Source organism: Penicillium griseofulvum, assembly GCF_001561935.1.
Source record: "Penicillium griseofulvum strain PG3 chromosome Unknown contig_10, whole genome shotgun sequence".
NCBI lineage: Eukaryota > Fungi > Ascomycota > Eurotiomycetes > Eurotiales > Aspergillaceae > Penicillium > Penicillium griseofulvum.
In genome coordinates, this window is record NW_024467433.1 from 117,881 (window position 1) to 139,479 (window position 21,599).

The 21,599-nt window shown below is 48.3% G+C and overlaps 6 protein-coding genes across 6 annotated transcripts; 2 read left to right on the forward strand and 4 right to left on the reverse strand.

Annotated features, from left to right (window-relative positions):
- Positions 1 to 971: 971 nt before the first annotated feature.
- PGRI_082460 (Patatin/Phospholipase A2-related protein) lies at positions 972 to 4,139 on the reverse strand (the record flags this gene model as incomplete). Its single annotated transcript, XM_040795960.1, has 6 exons — positions 972 to 1,212; positions 1,270 to 1,307; positions 1,590 to 2,885; positions 2,955 to 2,993; positions 3,098 to 3,884; positions 3,940 to 4,139. The coding sequence occupies 6 exons, from the start codon at positions 4,137 to 4,139 to the stop codon at positions 972 to 974; spliced, it is 2,601 nt and encodes an 866-aa protein (XP_040650498.1).
- A 2,597-nt stretch (positions 4,140 to 6,736) lies between these two features.
- Positions 6,737 to 8,732, reverse strand: PGRI_082470 (uncharacterized protein; the record flags this gene model as incomplete). Its single annotated transcript, XM_040795961.1, has 2 exons — positions 6,737 to 8,359; positions 8,466 to 8,732. 2 exons carry the CDS (start codon positions 8,730 to 8,732, stop codon positions 6,737 to 6,739), a joined length of 1,890 nt encoding a protein of 629 aa, XP_040650499.1.
- Positions 8,733 to 12,333: 3,601 nt separating this feature from the next.
- On the forward strand, positions 12,334 to 13,455 carry PGRI_082480 (uncharacterized protein; the record flags this gene model as incomplete). The annotated part of the gene is made up of 2 exons (XM_040795962.1): positions 12,334 to 12,549; positions 12,634 to 13,455. 2 exons carry the CDS (start codon positions 12,334 to 12,336, stop codon positions 13,453 to 13,455), a joined length of 1,038 nt encoding a protein of 345 aa, XP_040650500.1.
- A 259-nt stretch (positions 13,456 to 13,714) lies between these two features.
- On the reverse strand, positions 13,715 to 14,600 carry PGRI_082490 (ribulose-phosphate 3-epimerase RPE1; the record flags this gene model as incomplete). Its single annotated transcript, XM_040795963.1, has 3 exons — positions 13,715 to 13,981; positions 14,039 to 14,290; positions 14,358 to 14,600. The coding sequence occupies 3 exons, from the start codon at positions 14,598 to 14,600 to the stop codon at positions 13,715 to 13,717; spliced, it is 762 nt and encodes a 253-aa protein (XP_040650501.1).
- Positions 14,601 to 16,303: 1,703 nt separating this feature from the next.
- PGRI_082500 (uncharacterized protein) lies at positions 16,304 to 16,805 on the forward strand (the record flags this gene model as incomplete). Its single annotated transcript, XM_040795964.1, has 2 exons — positions 16,304 to 16,599; positions 16,706 to 16,805. The coding sequence occupies 2 exons, from the start codon at positions 16,304 to 16,306 to the stop codon at positions 16,803 to 16,805; spliced, it is 396 nt and encodes a 131-aa protein (XP_040650502.1).
- A 1,582-nt stretch (positions 16,806 to 18,387) lies between these two features.
- PGRI_082510 (uncharacterized protein) lies at positions 18,388 to 21,417 on the reverse strand (the record flags this gene model as incomplete). The annotated part of the gene is made up of 1 exon (XM_040795965.1): positions 18,388 to 21,417. The coding sequence occupies one exon, from the start codon at positions 21,415 to 21,417 to the stop codon at positions 18,388 to 18,390; it is 3,030 nt and encodes a 1,009-aa protein (XP_040650503.1).
- Between the last annotated feature and the right edge of the window lie 182 nt (positions 21,418 to 21,599).

Sequence of the window (21,599 nt, forward strand, 5' to 3'; positions counted from 1 at the left end):
TACCTAAGACCAAGGTGTTTCCAGAGAGACAATGACCGGAACCATGACACCTAGAACAACCGGAATCATACGGACTTCTACATTCCCATTGGCCTTTTGAATTCCCACTCTTAGCTCGCTTCCGAGGGGATAGATAATTTTGATTGTGAGGTGACAAAGTTGATGCTGACGACCAAACCCGATAGTATGTTACCATACACTTTACATCAGTGTGCGATCACTGATTTCCCGAATCCCAGGCGCTTGTCTTTGCGCTTTGCCAAGGTTAATCTTAGGCATGAAGTATAATGTCGCGGCGACAATAGGGAACATAATGGCCCAACAGCCCAGACCGCTCGCTAGCTGACCTTATAGAAGAATTAATCTGCTACCCTTGCTACAGGAGATGCAGTAGTAATGTATGGGGACGAGGTGAAGGTAAATATCAAGCCTCGGTTGAACGGGAACCCTTGAGAATGACCCCTGGTGTTCATCACTTTTGCGAAAGAACTGGAGACAAGCGGAGATCTAATCAGATTCTCACCCTCATCTAATCTAGCACTATGCCATAACAAGCAAGCGCCACAATAAGCCCTGTAGTGTCTCAAGCTTCTCTTAGCCTCTTGGCTTTCAGACTTCAATATTACATAGAAGGATATCCATGAACCGATTAGATTCGCATAAATAAAGCTTACTTCGGCGTCCTACATGCTACTCCAATATAGCAAATGCACAGCCCGACCCTTGTTTAGCTAATAATCTCGGATAACAAGTTAACCTCTTGTTTTGTCCAAGGGCTCGGGGGCAAATAAGACGGTCATAGAAAAATCCGCTGTACTATGTCGCGATTACTACAGCATTGACTGTTGTTAGGGCCAGTTTTGTTCTACCTAGGCTTTGGAAATAACAAGTATGATTGATCATAGGTCACTGTGAAATTGCATTGAAGTTGTATGAAGAACATGATTGGGATGATTATGATGACCATGCAATCAAACGAATTTCGCCTCTTCCTGGCCTTCTACCCGAGTGACACCGTCACTCGACAATTGTCTCTTTGTAAGAATACCGTTCACCATTTCCAGAATCTCAAGAAGTAAAGGGTCCTTTCCGGGCTGTGGGAAAACGTAATATGGGTTATACTTCTTGGCGTTCGCATACGTGCTCCTGTCGTAAAATACCTTTTTCGCATGCCGAACATAAGGGAGAACATCCATGCAAGAACTGAATGTTCTTGGATAGCATTGTTAGTGCATGTATCGCCAATACCAGTAGTGTGACAAAACATACCTGAACTTTGTCCATGCCTCCAGGTATGAGTATTGCAGCTGGGTAATGTCATGGTCTAAACCATAGACCTTCACACTGCAACGGAGACACTCTGTCCTCAAGGCAACGGCTTCTTTGCGCCGACTTTGACACCTCAATACAATAGATAGCCAACCCATGGAGCTGAGTGTGGAAGGATGTTCGACTCCGAAGATACGCTTATGAGTTTCGACTGCTTCTGTAAACAGGGCTTCGGCCTTTTTAAGTCACCATCTCTTCAAATATATAACGCCCATATCACACATTGCCCGGAGCGTTCGATCGCTCTCCGACCCGAATACCGTTCTGTTCATATGCAATGATCGGAGAGATAACTCTGAAGCAACTAAGAGCTTTGGATCGAGGAGGTAAGATGAGGCCAGGGAAACGATTTCATCCAGCTTCTCCATGGAATCTGGACCAAGTCTTCTGAGAAAATATGGGATCACATTCTTGCAAAGTTCTCGAGCCTTATCGTGGTTAGAAGTAGTGCGGTATATAATTGTCAAGTCCCAGACATATTCCATGGTCTCAATGCTATCAGGACCACAAATGATCTTCATCCTCTCTACTATCTCCTCGCAAAGTTTAACTCCTTCCTTCAGCTTACCTTGGCCTAAATAGCTATGCACCAGCTCGTAATCCCCAAATAAAGCATATGGACTGTCAGGGCCGTATAATACACCCGCGATTTCGATGCTTTCAATGAAGATTCTTTCGGCTTCTTTGGCCCTCCCGTCCCAAGTTTGACATCTGCCTACCTTGTGCAAAAAGCAGGTCCGTGCAGGATGGGGATCCTCTGTTATTGTCCGATCCAAAAGATCAACGTAGCTAGCGAGTGTGAGTCTATTTTCGTTAATAAACGAAGCAGCTTGCACAATAGCCAGAGGGAGAAACGTAAGTCGGCTAAGGAGCTTTCGGGTGCTTTCGGTATCGTGGAGCAGTTCCTTGCTAATCAAGGTATTCCGCAAGACGCGAGTGGTCTTTTGCTCATCCATTTCGGCAATTTCAATAACTTCTGTTTCGGCAAGGTACTGAGCCACTTTGTTGCTTCGGGTCGTGAAGACAATGGCGCCTTCATTGCTCGTGGGAAGGTAGTCTTTTAGCCCTCCAGTTGTTGAAATTTGGCTTTCGGTCCACATATCAATCTCATCGGCGTTGTCAAAGATCAACAACCATCGCCCAGTGCTTGACCGACTCAAAGGGTCCTTTACAAGCCTCATCACATCCTCCCTCGTATCACCAAGGGCGATCCCAAGCTGATCGGCCACCCTCTGGTATGCTTGTTGGAGACTCTCCGTATCGACTGCAGGGAGCCAAAAGATGGCACAATCTGGATATAGCTCCCTCGTTTGATAGGCAAGCTCTAGGGCAATTTGTGTCTTGCCTATTCCTCCAAGACCAAAGATAGCAATTCGTTCGGGTTGGTTCTTGGCAAATAGTCTGCATTTTACCTTTCCCACGACATGGCGATCGACATATCGTGGATTCCTTTCAAAAGGAACAACCCAGCAAGCAGGCTTTTTGTGGTGAAAAGGGTTGTCTGGCAAATCCAGCGCTTGCAGGATTTTATGGTGAGCAGCTCGAGCTCCATGTTCCTAATAGAGAGTCAGATTTAGAAATTCTAGCGACATTATCCTCCATAACAGAGAATATTCATATCTTACACGTATAGTTGTTTCAAAGTCAATTTTACCTAGTCTTTCCTGCAAATGGTCAGCACCTAACCACAACGCGCCAGGAGTTTTGCGAGTTTGATTCCTACATATATACCTTCCTTCTGTGATAGGTTCAAAATACAGTCACGAACTCGGATCTTTTCGGATGAATGATGTAGATAGACATATGTTGCAGACTCGATTACGCTTTGCTTTTCAAACTCGGTCATGTGGACTTGCTCCAGTCCTTGCTTAACGTTGAAGCGAAAGTAACGTTTCCCCTTTACCTCATTGCTCCATCGAGCCATAAAGCGACGTTCAGTACTCTCTGGTTTGATTGCCAGTTTTACCAATGTCTTTGAAAGAACCGTCAGCATATTGTCATCCATGGGGACTTGTGCAGCATCTCCTGTCCCCACAGACACAAAACATTTCACCAATGGCTTCAGAGCCCGGCTCGTTGTGCACCATATATCAGCGGCTTCTCCTTCGACTTCCTCAATAGGATTATTAGCACCGAATGCTCCGTCCACAAATTGGTGGTTGCCGATCGAAACCGGATCAAAGAATCTGGTCGCAGCGGATGTTGCCATTGCTGCTTCACAGATAGTCGCCGGTAATGCAATCTCATTCGACAATGAATAGCTTCGAAGGCGTGTGACTTGAAAAGTATCTTTAGAGGTTGTGCAGACAAACGTTTTGCAGCGACGGGGCTTCCCATCATTCATCAGGTCTGTTGGCAACAACCCAACACGAGTGATGACGCTTTCAATGGCCTTTTTGAGTCTCTTGCTGTCATATTGTGATACGATCTTTTCAGACCAGTCAACTGGGAGTTTGTTTATTTTCTCGCTGAAGACCGATTCCATCAATTCGGTGTATGCAATGATACACTCGTCGACACCCATTTCCAGCCGCCCTAGCATTATGGCGATCAATCTAAACATGTCGCATATGTCAGCTCAGCTTCTATAACCCTATTGTTAATATACACCCTCCTGTACTGGTGCCTCCAATCAGGTCAAACACATCACAAGGCTTGAGGACTTCACTATCCTCACGCTCTGAATTGAGCTGTGTCATCACATCTCTCAATATCAGGAGACTTGACAATCCTCTCACACCTCCACCATCCAATGATAAGAGACACAATCCATTGGTGTCAAGCGGGCTTGGTCCGATCTCTGTAGCCATATTGCGATTGACATATAGGTTGAGGTTTATTGGGCTAGGAAATGATCAAACCAAGATGAAATGGCGGAGCAACAGAATAATTACAAGCTCAATAAGTACATACGATGTCGGGGGTTCCTTATTTAATGTCCAAGGAAATTCGTAACTTGCCCGGACAACAACGCATATAGCAAGGCGCTTAGGCACAGCACGAAGAGTGGCCCTCTGCCTATCATTCCCCGGACTAGTTAGCTTAGAGCAAGCGATGCGCCTTACTATTCAATTTCCAAAAATAGATTAAATAAATCCAGAATAGGTCTTCCGAGTCCGATGCCTCCTAGGAATAAACTTCGAAGTTGAGAATATCAAGAGGTTGCCGCTTCTAGTACAAATAAAGCTTACTACGTAGGAGCTTCAAGCTTCCAAGGTTGTTAACAATTGATGTAACATTATTTTTGCACAATATCATACCAAGCAATGAAGTGTCTAATTAGTGCGAGGTTTTAATACGCAGGTGCATTTGATGGATTATATATGCGCATTGTATCTACCTAGGTAGACGATCGGGTATTATGCCAGCGGATCAATCGAATGAATTCTTGAATGTGATGAATAAACTATTGGAGCTAAAATTGACCTGACCTGGAGCATTCTGTCCAGGAAAAACAAAAGTTCCATGAAGTAAAGGCGGAAAGAAATTATTGCCATTCGAATATGCAGTACCCTGTCCTAGAATGCTGCGGGGCGTATCCAGAAATCCCAACGCCTGCAAGAAGAAAGGTATCGTAGATATCATTGATCATGAACCTCAGCAACACATGTCGCAGCAGTCGACACAGCAGTCACAACATTCGGCGCATGCCCAACAACAGAAAATAGTGCCCAAGCTGAAAGGGTGCACATTAGCATTTTCCTACTTTCCAGGACAATGCGGATACTTACCAAGTCATCAAACAACCCTTATCTTCTTTCTTGTCATTGTCCCCTCCTTGTTGTGGTTGCCCTTGTGGTGGTCCTGGTGGGTAATACTATTGTATATTGGTAAGTGTGTGCGAACGTGTGTAATTAGGTATTTCAACACTTACTGGCGCCGGCTGCTGGCCCGGAGCGTACTGTGGGCCTCCTTGAGGGGCGTAGCCCTGGTTGTACTGGTCATATCCAGGTTGTTGCGGCGGGTAACCGTATCTGCATTCAAAAGATCAGAACCATGTTCGAAATATTGACCACTCCAGATACCATGGACCGGGCTATCAGTCGCAAAGCAAAAGCCGAGCAGTTTTCACGCCTTCAATAATTCGGGCGGCTAAAGCAGATTTCTAAGTGGGCGGAAACGACTTACTGCTGAGGAGGGCCGGGAGGATAGGCTTGCTGAGGGTGCTGCGGATAGGACATTGCGACAGGATATTATTCTAAAACCGAGGTAAAACGAATTAGCGACTTCATAACAAGCAAAATTATAGGGCCTTGCGGCGCCTTTATGTCATAAGAGTAAGGTTAAACAGTGGAGGAATGGCCGCCACAGCGGTTAAACCCACGTACCTGGGATAAGGCAAAGACTGAGATTGGTCGAAAGGGGGAGGCTGTGATGAGCCAGTGGGATAAGCGAGCGAAGTGGAAAAGGAGAAATAATGGATGAAAATGGGGATGAAGATGAGATTAAGAGTGTCAGAAAGGAGGAAAGGTCAGGTAACTCACTTTCAAGTTGTATTGCAGGTGAGAAGGAAATTGTTGGGGTACTTGAGAGATACTTGGTCGGTGGGCCCGATAGTAGAGTTTGTCTGCCAAGGATATAGGGATGAGGTACCTCCGAAGTACCTTTATGTCTTTCCCCCTTTACATTTCTTCTCCACACGGGCCGAGTCTTTTAGTAAATATTGATCATCTTATATTTCGCTTCGATGTTGCTGCGTGATTTACAAGCCAATACATTCAATTCTACTAATCTAAGACAACTGCTCAATACCTCAGCAAAAAAAAAAAAGCTATGAAACAAAACCTTGGTACCCATCGTGTACTTAGGCCACAGTATTCTAGCAAAGTCTTTTCAGCCACAGATTTCCAGCCCTATCGCCGACTCACGTAGTAAGCCACAAAGTGCATTCCTTGGGTCACATTTTATTGGTTGAGGATCAGCCACCGGGTGACACGGGACCCCACTTCCGGAGTTTCTCAGCCACTCACAGCCTTGTTCTGCTTTTTACGCGTCTTGGTACTTGACCGCCCGTATTGTTGCTGCCTGGACAGTACCTGGTACCTGCGCTCTCATATTATGGCACACTATGATTCTCGTACCGGGTACTAAGTACATATGTACAGGGCTGAATACCGACGATCCCCGGTTTTTCATTGCAACGCTGTGACACCTCTTTCATTATCATTAGTTCGTTCTCGTCATTATACTATGTAGGTTCGCCAGAATTGCTCTCTACCGAACTTATCTCACATATATCGCCAAAGAAACCAAAATATATCCAGATCCAATCCCCACTAACCTCAGAGACTAACCATTAACCATATCCCAAAATACAGTACACGAACCCGGTCAAACGGTGCTCTCAACAAGCAGTCGCAAAAGAACCCACAATGAAGAGATAAAACACGAAACAGACTACGATCGCTCACTTGACACACGAATCAATATCAGGCATGCACGATGACGAATCAGAGAAGGGGGAACCCATTGACCTCTCAATGTCGAGGTCGAGATTAAGGTCCAGCTCAAAATCAAACTCAAACGGCGCATCAGGAAATTCGGGGAATTGGTCAGACTCCTTCAGCAGAGCTGACTCCACAACATGGGGAGGCTGACCATCCACCAAGCGACAAGCAGCAACAGCAAGCTGATACCCAGGATCCTTAGTCGAAACACGACTAGGATTTCGAATTAGAAGCTTGGAGTTGGAACCACCGCCCGCCGCCTCATCGGTGACTTCCTCAGCGGCAATCATCCAATGTTTCAAGACATCCATGCCAGGCTGATTACCTCCACCTTTCCCACCGCGCTTCTCACTATCTTTGCCGCGCCCGCCACGGCCGCGCTCACAGGGATTGAAATGCGTGCGGCGCAGATGCGCCGCAGCATTATAATTGGCGCCGTAGCGTTTCCCATTTCGACAAGCCTTGCAATTCGAAAGGAAGTACTTGCCAGGCGAGATGTCGTTGCAGACCCAGACTGTGCGGATGGAAGCGTGCACCCGCTCCTTATGGCGGCGCAGCTCGTGCTCGCCGTGGAAACCGTCGGGGTGATCTGTGCAGATGCTGCAATATGTCTTTGGTCGCTGGGGTCGCCTCACGGAGACCTTTGGGATGGCGGCGACTTCTTTCGTTGTGCCATCTGTGGAAGAGATGCGCAGCATCTTATGAGGGTCGATCTTGGACATGCTGGTGTCGACGGACTCGACCTTTGGAGCAATGGGGCGCGCAGCCTGGGCGATCAGTTCTTTGGTGCGGCGCGCGGCGCGTGAGCTCTGGTTTGCCAAGTTGTTGCTGTCGGTTGAGTCGGAGGCTTTTATCTCCACTGATTCGAAGGGGAGCATATTGTGGGGCACTGGGTAGTAGAAGGAGGTGGTTGGGGGAGCGGATGCTGAGAATGACGGGTTGGAGAAGGACGATGGATGGGAGATGGGAGAATGGTGGGAGAACGGGGAAGACGATGTGGGATCTATGTCAGGGTACACGGGGGATAGAAAGGGGTCTTGATACGGCAGACCGGAGGTGGATGTTGGCACCCACTCCGTGGGAAGGGAGCCGACCGGTTCTTGATATTGGGGTCCAGTCGAGTCGAACCGAAACATATTGATTCCGCCAATTAATGAGTCGGTGGTCGTGCTGCGGGTCATCTCTGGCGCAGCTGCTGGGGCCGGGTCGGTCCAGGGGGACGTCCGGTCAGGGTATTGAGGGAATGATGGCCGGGTTTGTCCATTATTTGCAAGTCCGAAAGTCAATGCCGAGTCAAAAGGTTGACTGGAAGAGGTGTCCAAATACTTCGTGTACTCAGATGGCGAATATTCGTCGACATGGTCGAGGAGTCGATGGGTCCGTACTGGGCAGAAGGATTGGCGTTTACCCATGGCGCCACCGACTGGCTGGTGTTGGTGGGAGACCGGTATTTGTTGGCTCTGGGAGCGCACCATGGCGGTGTGTCGGTAGGAGCCTTGTCCCGAGAAGGCAGCGTTCCGAGGTAGGTCGGGGGAGGAGGCGTGGGAGATGTCGCGGGTTAGGTCGACCGAGAGATCCGGGGTCTGCCAATTGTCAATCCAAGGACCAATGGCGGCTGGGATTAGGAGACGAGAGCGCGGGAGGGGCGGATCAGAGAAGGTTGGATCAAGTAACCAAGGTCACACATACGGTGGCTCTCCGTTTCGCCTGAGGAAGACCCGAATCAGAATATGGCAACGTCCGTGGTGTCGCATCCTGTCGAGTCCGTTTCCTCAGGCTCCCAGCGGACTGCCAGTTGGTATCCCGGTCACTGGGGGCCGGGATGAACCGACGTAGCTGTTCGATCCAGAGCTGATTTCGTTCATCTTCCGAGAGGTGGGAGTGTTGGACCAAAAATGCTTCGCGATATCCAGAGATGGCACTGGTGAACAGTTCGTCATCTAGAGTGACAGTCATGGTTGGTTTCCTCGTCGCAATGGCCGGGGAAGTCACTGTCTATCAGTAATAAAATGGATGGAGAAAGGTGGATTTTATATCTGTGAATGGTCAGCGTATGCTTTGTGAGAATAGGTAAGAAAGACCTACATAGATTTGGAGCGCAATAGAAAAATAAAATATTAAGTCGAAGTGGATGGCAGGTGGAATAGGAGATCTTATCAATGCAATCAAGATGAAGATCTGCGTGGAGTTAAATGTATAGTAAATGATCGGGGAAGGAAACTATCAGACAAAAATATTACAAGTTGGGAGAAGAAGCAAATGCAGATTGGGCAGACGAGGAGATAAAATAAAGGACAAAAGTTCAGATCGACGATGAAGGATACCTCCCCACAAAATGAGATACGAGAATTGGCAGCAAGAGAGTGCTATACTCCAACGAACATAGTAGTCGATCACCGGTCTGGGCCCTTAAGACGTTCGGGTAACGATGTCTCTCTTTTTCCGCTCTTTGTTCTAATATTTCCCCAATACTACTCCGTATGGTCTCAAAGTGCATCCGTGTCGAGGTCAGCCACCAGCAAGCCATCAGCCATCTCCCAATGGCACATACCCGGGTGACTGAGCCGACTCCTGCTAGAAGCGAGATCATGTTAGGTTAGAAGCTGCAGACGGCCGAGAAAAAAAAATGAATTAAAAGTGAGGCAGCGAACCGGATCACCCCGACAATGGCCCGAGCCAGCAGATGTGTCCTTGCTTACGAAAAGGTGACCTGATACATCCATGTACTCGATAAACTGGGCCCTGGAGTACATTACACAATACATAATCAAGTCTCTTTTCTCAACTACGGGGTACCGAGCGCCTACAGCGGGAGCCCAAAAGAAACAAAACGAGCCCATTTCCCCCCTCTAGCACAGCCATAACCCAAGAACTTAGGATCCATTTACTATGTACGGAGTACGGTCGGACTAAGATCGCTCGGGCGCGTCGAGGACTGCCACGTCGACTGGCCGGGGCATGGCATCTTGCAGATGACATTGTTTAGCTCGCAGTTTCAGCGCCCAATGCCCAACCAGAGATGAAAAGCAAACAATAACACACTCATTAACGAAGTAATATGGAAATCCCCGAAGAAATAGAGTGGTCGTACAAGAACGGTTCGATTCACGTGTTACCGTGGGTCACTCCCGGAGAAGTTCCACGGTTCTCAGTTATGCTTGTGGCAAGTCAGGGACCCCCTATAAAGCAGTTTGCTCTTGTTTGTTTGGTATGGGGCTATTGTTGGCTTACTCAACATGCCCAAAAAATGGTCGTTTTTAACTCCTGACGGTCTGCAACGCACTAATGATAGATCATCCCTTCCACGTGATGGCTGTATGGAGACCATTTAGGATAAACGAGATTACTGGTGCGATACTACGGAGGCTCCACGGTATTAGGTGGACCAGTCTCCTGATCGCATAATGGTTGGACATTTAGTGTTCTATTATGATTACCGATCCTTAGCATTAGCGAGTACTGACATCACCATTGTTTCGTCAAGAGCGGTAATCTCGGGCTCATAAGAAAGAGACAAAGTACGTTGACTGCGTTGTAAGCCAGGGTGATCAATCACATCGGTCTCTGTTTCAGCATAGACTTTCAGAAGTGAGCACAGCATGCTACGGAGTACAGTGTGCGGCGTCCTCCGGCAGTCAATGAGGATAATCGGGCTGGGCAGTCTTGCACCAAATATATCTCCTATCGAATGGGCGATTTTCTGGTTGATGATCTATTGCCCACTGGGTGGTCTAGGAGTCCTCCCAACGTTCGACACGGATTTCGCTCTCACCGTGAACTCGAATCCTTTCTCCCGACATGTTCTGACAGGCTTCGTTACTTCATAGGAAAAGGAGATGGGCAAAGTACAGATTTCTTGGGGTTCCTTTAGTGTGCCATCCATGTCAAAACAGGGTCTGCAGGCGTTACATGGCCGAGACCCTGATACCTTTTCCCCTGCATCAATTAATGCTGGAGCTTCTGGACTGCTTCCTGTCGTGAGAGGTTGTCTTGAACAGGACATATCACACGCGAGACTAGCAAACCACTTCAAATGAGCCACTTTGAGGTGATAGGCTGTAAATTTCTAGGTGTGTGCACGGGCAGAAGTCATATAATGCATCACACTCAAACCGGAAACCTATACTTCGTACTTTGATTTATTATAAGTATCCTTCCAATGCCCAAACCTCAGCTGATAAAATTAACTCACCGAGTTCATAGAAATATTAGGCACGGAAAACAACGGGTTAGGAATATGTGTCTTCCATGCCCAGGCTTTTCCACTTGGTATACCTCCGCGGCACCTCGCAACCACACTCCTGCACTCCCCGGCATTTAAACGCATAAAGATGCAGCCTGCTTACCTATGTCGATCGTGTGACATGGAACGCCATTTGCCGGCTAGCGATAGACGAGGGCTCGGATCCCAGACGCCAAGTCAGTTGAGGTGCTATGCTTCGGGGAAAGCGCATGTCAGCACAGATCTAGTTGGCATGGTCCAGTTCTCAATACCTAGGTAGGAGGCTTGAGTTAGCAGGTTTATTCTCTTATGCATATTGCTGCGCCGAGTCGAGGACGCGTCCTTTGAGGCTCTACGGACTTTCCTCTCGCGAGCACAGGATATATACTCCCACTATAACACAGGGGCCCCTGGTGCTGATTTGATATTCTTTCCTTCTTAGCCAATAGGCAAACATATTCAGCAGCCGCACAATATCTGTCTCGTGTGCTTCTGACTATACTAATGAGATATATATATCGGGCTGATTAGTACAACTACTCTCGGGCAGTGAAAACTTCTTCTTGTTATACAATGTAAGGTATGACAGTGGTATATCGGCAATTTTTTGATAAATATGATTATCCTGTCCAAGCTATTGAAATATTGTCAGTAGGACACCAGATGTCGGATGATTGGATTGCTAAAGACCTATAAGGATCCAACTGATATCTATAGCCAATGGTGAAGTGTCAGAAGTAGTAGGAAAGCCTGAACCTCTCTCTTTGACGTTATCAAAGTCCACTACCCAACACTGGTCATTCACTCAAGACTCAGCCCAGACAATAATGCTCGATAGTGAGCATGTGACAGGTATAGCTATGCATGGCGCATGTTCTTCGAGGATGTCAAATAATCCGCTACACCAGGGAAGTACATTAGTACATATATTAACTTGTCAGTTCCAGACTGAAACTGAAGAGGCCAAGATCCACGAGAATATTCCAGGATATCTCCAACTCCGGATCTGACGTCAAGTTGCCACACTGGGCCCATTTTCCAGGGCAGATAGCCGTTGGACACATGGAACGACCCGTGTGGAGAAGGGGGAATTCATCATAGACGAAGAGATGAAAATGATGATATATAAAGGAAAGGATTGAAGTGAAATCAACAAAGTAACTGCACGTGATACGCAAACCACGTCATAATAAACGTCCCAGGGGGGAAATAATTTATTTTTCTCTTAGAACTTCAATCAAAGAGGAATACAAAACTAACCCCTGAATGAATTGAATCTTTTTATCACCCTTTCCCTTATCCTTAACCCTCAGCATCCTACATCCTACATCCACTATGCCAGACTCAACCCTCTACCTCTACACTTCCCTGACCGCGGGGTCGTCGCACATTGTTACCGCGACCTCCAGAATTGAAACAATCCTTAAAGCCAACAAACTCCCCTTCCGTGCGATCGATGTTGCCACCGATGAGGCCGCCCGGAAACTCTGGGGTCGACGCTCCAAGGGCAAGAAGCTTCCCGGGTTGGTGAAATACGGTGATATTGTAGGAGTATGACAGCCCCCTTGCATGGATTAGCTTCCAAAGCAGTTATCTTATACCGAGAGCGTAGCGCTAACCCCACCGACTTCCTAGGATCTCGAACAGGTCGAAGAATGGAACGAGTTCGGCGAACTACGTATGGTAGTAAACAGCGTTCAGGACCTAGATGGAATGCCTGCCACTAGCAATCCTGTACCAGCGACCGAGACCAAACCCGAGCCCACACCTGCCACCCCCAAGCCCTCCACAATCAAGATCCAGGATCCCCCCGTTACCAAACCCGAAGACAAGAAGGACGATATGGCCGTGCTGGCCCTGCGCCAGGCTAGCTCCGAGGCTGCCTCCAAGGCGAAGGCCAAGTCAGACGATAAGAAAGAGCCGAAACAACAGACTACGGAAGTACCTGTCGCCAACCGCACGCACCGCGGCTCAGTGGCCCCCGAATTACCCGACCCCGAATCGGATTCACCAAAGTCAGCCAAACGTCCGGCTCTAGTTCCCGAACAGGCGGCTGTGTCCTCGGCGAACTTCCATGTGGATAACGCAGAGATGCTCGGGTTGGTTGGACACCACCGCGGATCCAGGGTATCGACTCTCGAGGACGCTGATCAAGACAAGACGGTGCATGAGATCCGACAGTCCATTTCTGCGGAGCCTACAGGCAATCTCGATGCTCTGCGCAAAGAGGCCGCGGAGAAGACTAAGTCCGAGTCGATTGAGGAGGTGCCTAGTCCGGCTATTGACGATGTGGCCATCGAGAATAAGGAAGAGCTCATGGAGCCCAATGAGCCCAAGGGGAATGCGATCGCTGAAATGATTGCGACAGCTGTGGCGCCTCAAGAAATCAAGGTCGAGCCTAAGAAGGCCAGTGCGAATGATGATACCAAGGCAGCGCCGGTCAAGTCGGCGAAGTAGGCCACTACCTCTACTGAGGGAGTTGCTTTCACGAATTCTTATGACATCTGTACATCAAATGCCTGACAAGGTTGCAATTGATTTTCTTTTCGTACGATGCGTATGAAAATGTAAATAATTCGGAGTGTGAACAGTCCCACACATAAATGCCATTCATAACTCATGATTAAGAATGTATAATATAAAATGTAACCAGAAAACCCTCAAAGAGAAGACAAAACACCCAAACCCCATTTTGTGCAATGAAACCGTATCATCTCTACTCCACCCCGCGACGCTTCTGGACAGCCTCGCGCAGCTTCGCGATGACGTCGGCAGGATCTTGCGCGCCGAAAATCGCAGATCCAGCAACAATCACATTAGCTCCCGCATCAGCAGCCTGGTCAATTGTACCCAAACCAAGACCACCGTCGACTTCAATATTCAGATCGGGGTAACGTTGGCGCAGAGCGGTGACCTTAGGAAGCTCTGAAGCCATGAATTTCTGACCGCCGAAACCGGGATGCACAGTCATGACCAGAACCATCTGTGAAACATTAATTAGTATATTGGAAATACACCGAACCGGAATAAGGTAACTCACGTCCGGTCGTTCCGCGGGGTCCTCGCTCTCAATAATATCCCACAATACATCGACGGGGGTATCTGGCTTAATCGCGATACCAGCCTGCATACCTTCCTCGTGGATATAACGAATGAGTTGCTTAGGGCTTGTACGAGCGGTTGTTTCTTTATCTGTAGGATCTTTGGCGGCGACGGAGGAAACTGCAGCTTCATAGTGGAAACAGTAGAGATCGCAACCGGCTTTCTTAAACTCTCCGACCCATTTGTGCGGCTGTAAGCAAAGCAATTGTCAGCAGGAGAGCTCATGACGTTCCGGGATGACGCGGGTAAAGTCTAACCTCCATAATCATCATATGGCAATCGAAAGTGCCACGACCGCAGGGTTCGGAGGGTCGATCGACACAGCCGCGGATTTGAGATACGACGGGGCAGCCGATTGTCATATTTGGTACGAAGTGACCGTCCATAATGTCAACGTGCAGCCAGTCTGCGCCCTGCTCCATCTTCTTAGAGCAGTCATGGCCTAGATCGGCGAAGTTGGCGCTGAGGATGGAGGGGGCGATGATAGCTGGTGGTGCCATGATGTATAGAGGATAGCGGGGGGATAAATTGGAGAAAGAATATGGAGGGGGTGGGGGAAATATAAAGAAAAAAAAATATGAAGCTCCAAGTGTTTACATCAGTGGCGAGAAGTGGATATACCGGCTTCACCGTAAATCCAGAAAATGATACACTAACTTGGAAGGAAATAGTCTTGTTTTCTATTCTTTCTAATATTCTCTAATATTCTAATCTAATACTATTTCAATATTTCTTTAAATAGTCCAGATCATCTCTTATAAGATAAGGGTTCTGTCTCTCACGTGTCACGATCTACATACTTGACTTATACCTTGTTGTATAACTTGTTGTATACTATCATCCATTGATGTAAGATGTAACTACGTGTTCAATTCAACCAAAATTAGATCGGCATTTCCTTACCTGGATATCCTATTTAGGTGATTCCGAAAAAAAAAAAAAAAAATAGATCAAGTCTGCTGACCTTGATAGACAGGGGTTTACTAGGATAATCCGATCTAAGATCAAATAGGTATCGCCTAGAATCTGCGTCGAAGCCGCCGAAGTCAGAGCTGCCACCAATCAAAATCTGTTCTTATACAGGTTCGCTTTCCAATCTTGGAATCCCGGTAGCTCTTTGTATAAGTTGTATTTCTTGTTTAACTTGACCGCTTTATACTATATTCGAGATGTCTTACTATTATCGTCGATCTGATGTACTATGAATATCCAAATCTCCCTTTCGCCGATCATGTTACAGCACATCCTTGTGAATATTGGGTAGGAATGCTACGGTCAATAGCCGTTAAAATAACTTGCCCAAAGAGAGATGTCGTGCTTAGCAAAGTGGGTTGTCTGTGCTTCTAGCGGGGCACACTGCTCCGGCGCATCGTCAGCACTTTGTCTACGGAGTATACTAGACGCCCAACATTTCTAATTATGCCATTATATTAGTCGGTTTAAATTACTGTGCTATGATCCTTCGGGTTGAGACCCTCCAATTATAATTTTGGTTGAGATAATCGAAGAATATACTGGACATCTATATCTATAGACTGGAGCCATAGTGGGGTCGATCGTGAAGAATATGACTACAACATACAGACTATAAATCCGTCAGACTCCCGTGCCCTTGGGCATCCGAATTTGACCAACAGAGTATGTCGATCCTTAGAACCTCATGACTTTTGAAACTCGAAACTTCATCTGTGCCTCATCCGCGTGACTCGACAGGCACGTGTTCGTTCCAATCCAGATGCGGAAGAGTCGCCGCTATGTTCAGCTATTACCTAGAACGGCCCGTCTCCAGTCTGATTCTACGGATGATTAGCAGCTACATGTTTCTAATCATCCTGCTGACTGTAACGGCGAAAAAAGACTTTAAAAGCAATTTAGAGAGACTGGTTCAATTAGCAAGAGATTCCCTCTGGAGAGAATGGTGCTTGCGATCTGCGCCCTGACTTGGTTTCCATTGGCACACGGACCCATCCGAATGAGGTAGAAGGTGACAGGAGTCAAATACTATAACAATTTGATCATGCTATACGCTGGCAATGCCTACAACGTTGAAGAATTTCCAAAACAGCAAGATACCGAAACTCCTAACTTTAAACCCTTTTAGGCAGCGGACGACTCTACATCACTTGGAATTGTTCTTCCTGCTTCCGAGGACTTCATTTCTTTACCACCATCCTACCTTATTCTCGTGTTTTCCACTCGCAATATGGAGTCTTACTACCTGACTAGTGACCATTATACCCTTATCAGAAATGGGTCAAACCCCGAACTTATCTCCGCGAAATTGGTCATTGATTTGGTTCTCACCGAGTACGGTATACGGGAACTAACACAGCGTGAGGAAAAGTTACAACATAGAGCTAGAGCCTTGGAAAAGGCTGTAGCTATCGAGTCCAATCAGTTACCGCCCGGCAAGGCCACGGGTATCGAGTCTACAAGAGCCCAGCTGGAAGAGAAAAATCAGCAACTTAAAGAGGTTCAACTGCAATACCAGAGAAAAGAGTACGCCCTTTACGATTTGGAGACTCTGATGAAACCGCATTGGAAAAGATATTATGACAGAGTTAGGCGTGATCCTAAAAGGTTTATGCGACAATATCTAGTTCAGGGTTGTTCGGATCGAAGATGATGTTGCAGCCGGGATTGTGGATGTTGCGAACAGAGGCATCTATCTAAAAGGAACAGAGGTCAAGACCATTGCACAATAGAGTGCCGGCGCTGTATCAGCTTTCGGGGCTTCGAGCTTCCAGATAAAGAAAAGGAGGAGACCGGGAATGTCAAAGTCCCAGGTTCGGCCTATCTTCTGAAATTGTCAGATTGGATGTTTTGGTGGCATCCAAAGCCAACAAAACGAAAGTCCCGGCGGCAGCGAATTTTTGGGCGTGATAAGAAAGGCTGAAAATGTCTTTACTTTGCTTGACATTTGCTACATGAATGGATTCTTGTGGCTACATACGTGAATACAATATTTGGTATCCAAAGGTGGACGAAGGAGACTTCAGCTTTGCGCTACATGCAGAGTTGGGAACTAGGCTGTATACCCCTCAGATCCCGACAACAAAACATCAAGGCCAGATCAAGGCCAGATCAAGACCAGTGAGGCCACAAAGATTCCCAATCACAGAGCACCAGGACAAATCGAGCTGTTGTGGTCCCATATGATATCGTCCATTTTGATTTGTGACTGGTCGAGCATACTATATAAGGCTGCTGTACACTGTTGCGAGTGTACTGTTTCACCACTCATTCGAAGTAGAGTGTCAATCAGTGCTCTGGTGAAAGATACTCAAGGGTGGAGCAACTCATCGAGCCACCACCCTTTCTTGGCCCCTACGCCATGTATAACTCCCCCACCTTATCGTAGTGCTTTTCGCCGGTAATGAATCTACACATAGCTCTCATTAGCACGACAGGGCAATAACAGAGAAGAATAAAGAAACCAGGCTGTATATACCGCAAGTCCCAGCCAACAACCAAATGTAGGGAGAAGGAATAGGAAAGCAAGACCACAAAGACGGGATCCCAATCACAGAGCACCAGCGCAAAGCTAGCTGTTGTTGTCCCATATGGCATTATCGGCCATTTTAATTTATGACTGGCCGAGCATTTCGTATGAGATTGCTGTACACTGTTGCAAGTGTACTGTTTCACCACTCATTCCGAAGTAGAGTGTTAATCAGTGCCCTAATGAAAGATGCCGAAGGGTAGAGCAACACATCGAGCCACCACCTTTTCCCGGCTCCTAATCCATGTCTAACTCTCCGAGCTCATCGTAGTGCTTTTCGCCAGGACCTCGACCCGATACGGGATATCTAGGCGAGCTTCGTCAACAATACATCTGCATATATCTCTCATTAGCACGACAGGGCATTAATACAAAAAGAAGGCATCAGACTGTATGAACTGGATGGTCCACGCCACAAGGGCTGTGGGGAGATAGTGAACTTGGATCAAATGAAGAAGTGGAGGGAGCAAAGTGGAAGTTGAAGAGGGGAAAGAAGACGTGAATTGAAGGTGTAAGGTGAAAGACCTAGACACGTGCTAAGACAGAATAATTTAGGCATGTGATACCAGTTCACCTACTTATGCGAAGCATCACCGTCATTTAATTTTGTTTCCCTGCCTACAGTTATAACTATATCAGCAGAAAAAGGTAGAAAAAGGATGAAATGCACAGACGACCTTTTTATATACCAGAGATTGAGATCAAAACAAAAACCATCAGACATAAACCATTACATTAATTGCGAGCCACCAGGGCCAGGGCTAAATACATAAAAGTAGACCTCACTAGATAGACCCGGAAGCCAAAGAGACCATTCGCTTTGGCTTCATAGCCCATCCAGACAGGCAGGTCCAGCCCGCGCCACTCTTCCTCCCCTCATCGAACAGCCCACCAAGACCCTCAAGCAACATAGACCGCTCACGACCCATCTCTACTCGCAATTTCAGTAACCACTGCTCCCACATCCACCCTCCAATCAGTCCAGTCATACTAGCAATATCGGCAGTGCTACCAATCGGTCCCTGCACCGCCTCATAATCTTCAATTTGGCTCTGCACACGCGGCGCAGGAGTCTCACGCAGCGGCTCCTGCTCGATGGGCTCAGTGCCCATGGGGAGGAACATGAATGCGCGCTGTGTGTCGACGAATCCGGTGTTACGGAGACGACCAACGAAGCTCTTGGATGCCAATGGGTCGTATCCGCGCTTGCGCAGGTTGAAGGCGAACTCTACTGACGTTGCGCTGCCGTAAGGACCTGCCCGCGAGATCTCGGCGTCAAGAACTTGGAACTCGAGGTAGCCGCCTGGCTTGAGACAACGCATGCATTCCTTCAGAACTAGGTCATACTCGTCGCGATCCTTGCCTGCGGGACATTCAGTCTTCAGTAGTGCGTGCAAGGATCGTGCGGAGATGACGTCGAACTGGTTGTTGCCAAAGGGGAGCTCCCAGAGGTTGGCCACGGTTACCTGACGGTGGTTGGGAGGGCCTTTGATGGCACTGTTCACGGTCTGGCCTTTGGAGCTGGCAGTGTAAACCTTGACATTTGGGAACTCGTACGCGGCCTGCCAAGCCCAGTCGCATGAAGAGTGACCACCAAGGTCCAGGATGCGGAAGCTACGCTTGCGTGGTCCCTGCGAGGTCTTGGGCTTTGGTGGGGCCCGTGCAAGCACGCGCTGAGCAGGGCTTGTGAGCAATTTGCCGCCGTTGAGAGATCGGAGAGCATCCATGGCCCACATGGGCTGGGAAAGCTGAGCAAGAACCAGCTGCTCTTTCTCCACCTTGTCAAATTGGGCCTTCTCGGCCAGCTCAGTGGTAATCACCGAGTTGCGGGGTGCCTTTGCAAAAGGACCCCTGTAAGCAGGGCGCTCAGGGCGAACAAGCTCATACTTGCCCAGCAAGCAGTTAATGTGCAAGTCAGTCATGGCGAGGCGCATGGATTGCACGGCATCGAATCGCATATTGCGATGCATGAACCCGTCAGTCTTGGTCGATCGTGCCCGCATAGACTGGAAGCCTTGCCAGTAAATTGAATCCTTGCTAGCAAGGAATGGGGGCAGAGGACTGAGGGATTCGGGGACTTCGGCGAATCGTACCATCTTCTTGGATGAATCTTCTGTGATGTCTTCAGCTTCAGCCTCGACGTCATCCTCAGACTCGGATGGTTCAACAGCGTCGATGTCATTCACGGGATTTGTCTCATTGAGAGCGGACAGATAGGATGCTTGAGCAGACAGCCAGACACTGGTGCGGTCGTGATTCGCAACTGCACGTTCCTGTAGCTCTTGGTCGTAGCACTCATCGTACTCATACCCGTTCCCAGAGCGAGGGATCTCCTGGACCTGAACTGCGTCAAATGCAGCGCTCATGGGGCTGTCCTGGTAGACAGAGCGACGAGTGGGTGTATCACAGGGAACTCGAATGGCAGTAAGCGGGGCCTCTTCGATGCGAACCGCTGTGACTGGGTCTTCGTCATCAGGGCGCGTAGGCCACTCGACTACCTGCTCAACAATCTCTCCTTCATCCCGACGCCATGGAAGATTATAGAAACTCTCTGCAGCCGCCGACGTTGGTTGGTAGTTGGTGTTGGGGATTGCCCATGTGTGACGTGCACGGGGCGCCAGAGAGGCGAAGAAGCCACCGGGAGATGGAACGCTCAGGTCACTGAAACTGTATCCAGACAGCTCAGATGCGGGTGTCACCCCGTCAGCACTCCTCGGGCGGCTGGGAGGCGGCTGCAGTTGCCACATCTCACCCTTATCCTCTGAGGTCTCGGAACACGAGTCGGTTGATTCATCCAAGTGAATGTCATGAAGCATCGCCAGGGACAAATTAGGCACAAGTGCGCCTTGATTAGTGGCTGGGGGGTCGTACAAGTCGTCATAATCAGGAATTGGCTCATTATTTAGATAGAAAGAAGGCGAGGGAGAGAGGGAGGGTGAATATGCCTGAGCGGTTGGAATCCGGGGGAAATTTCCCAGCACATGACGCCAGTCCTCATTATCGGTCTCGATAGCGATAGGCACAGTCTGCATGTCTGAACTGGCATCGCCGTCGTCCAGGTCACTTTCACTTCCGTCCACATCTCGGCGAACATGTATATCATGGGCGTCCCAGTTGGTGTCTGGGAGAGATTGAGTGTCCGGTGTAGCCAATGCGCTGATAGATTCCTGGTCCGAAGTCATACTACCATCGAGTGAAGGTGGGGCATATGATGCAGGCACAGAACGACTGAGCATCGACAGCGCTGCTGGCGAGACTGGAATCTTGGCTGGAGGTGTCGGCGGGACTGGGGAGCCCTTGAGGGACCCATTAATTGATGGCCACATCGTGGATGAGGGAATCTTAAGGGTTAGAGGCAGCTTCTGGCTCCCAGTAGACGTCACTGAGTTTCGGGTAATCGGTGTAACCAAGCTCGATGGCCGCGTATCGGGGGAAAAGCACGAATCACTGAACTCGGTCCCATCGTCAATACTGTCACAATCCGATGCGTCGTATGAGTCGTCGTATCTTTGAAATCCTTGAAATCCTTGCATCTGAGACTGCCATTCTGTGTCTGAGCATGACGAGCAAGTCCCGGCTGAGAGAGGCGACATTATGCGTGCGAACCGGGGATGTGTTGGTATTGAGAACCCGCTAGTCTGCAACTTCAACTTGGGACTGATAGCTGCCGGTGTAAGTCTGGCAGGTACTGAACTTTTCGGACTGGTTTGAGCGAATTGAGATTCGCGCGTATCCTCCATTATAGTATTAAGCACCGTCCCCCGGGCCTGCCGAAGGGGCGGAAATCGTACAGTTGAGCGGAGTGTATCGGTCATATTGCACGCCTGATCAAACTGTTGGATGTTGGTTTTGCGTGACTTGCTCACTGGAAGTATCTATGGGTATCTCGACTCGTAGGAAATGGCGACACCGATCAACGGGTCTGTGAAGTGAGTGATTTAAAGCAAGATAACAAGATAAACACTAAGAAATGAAAAAGCAGATGCAAAAGCTACCA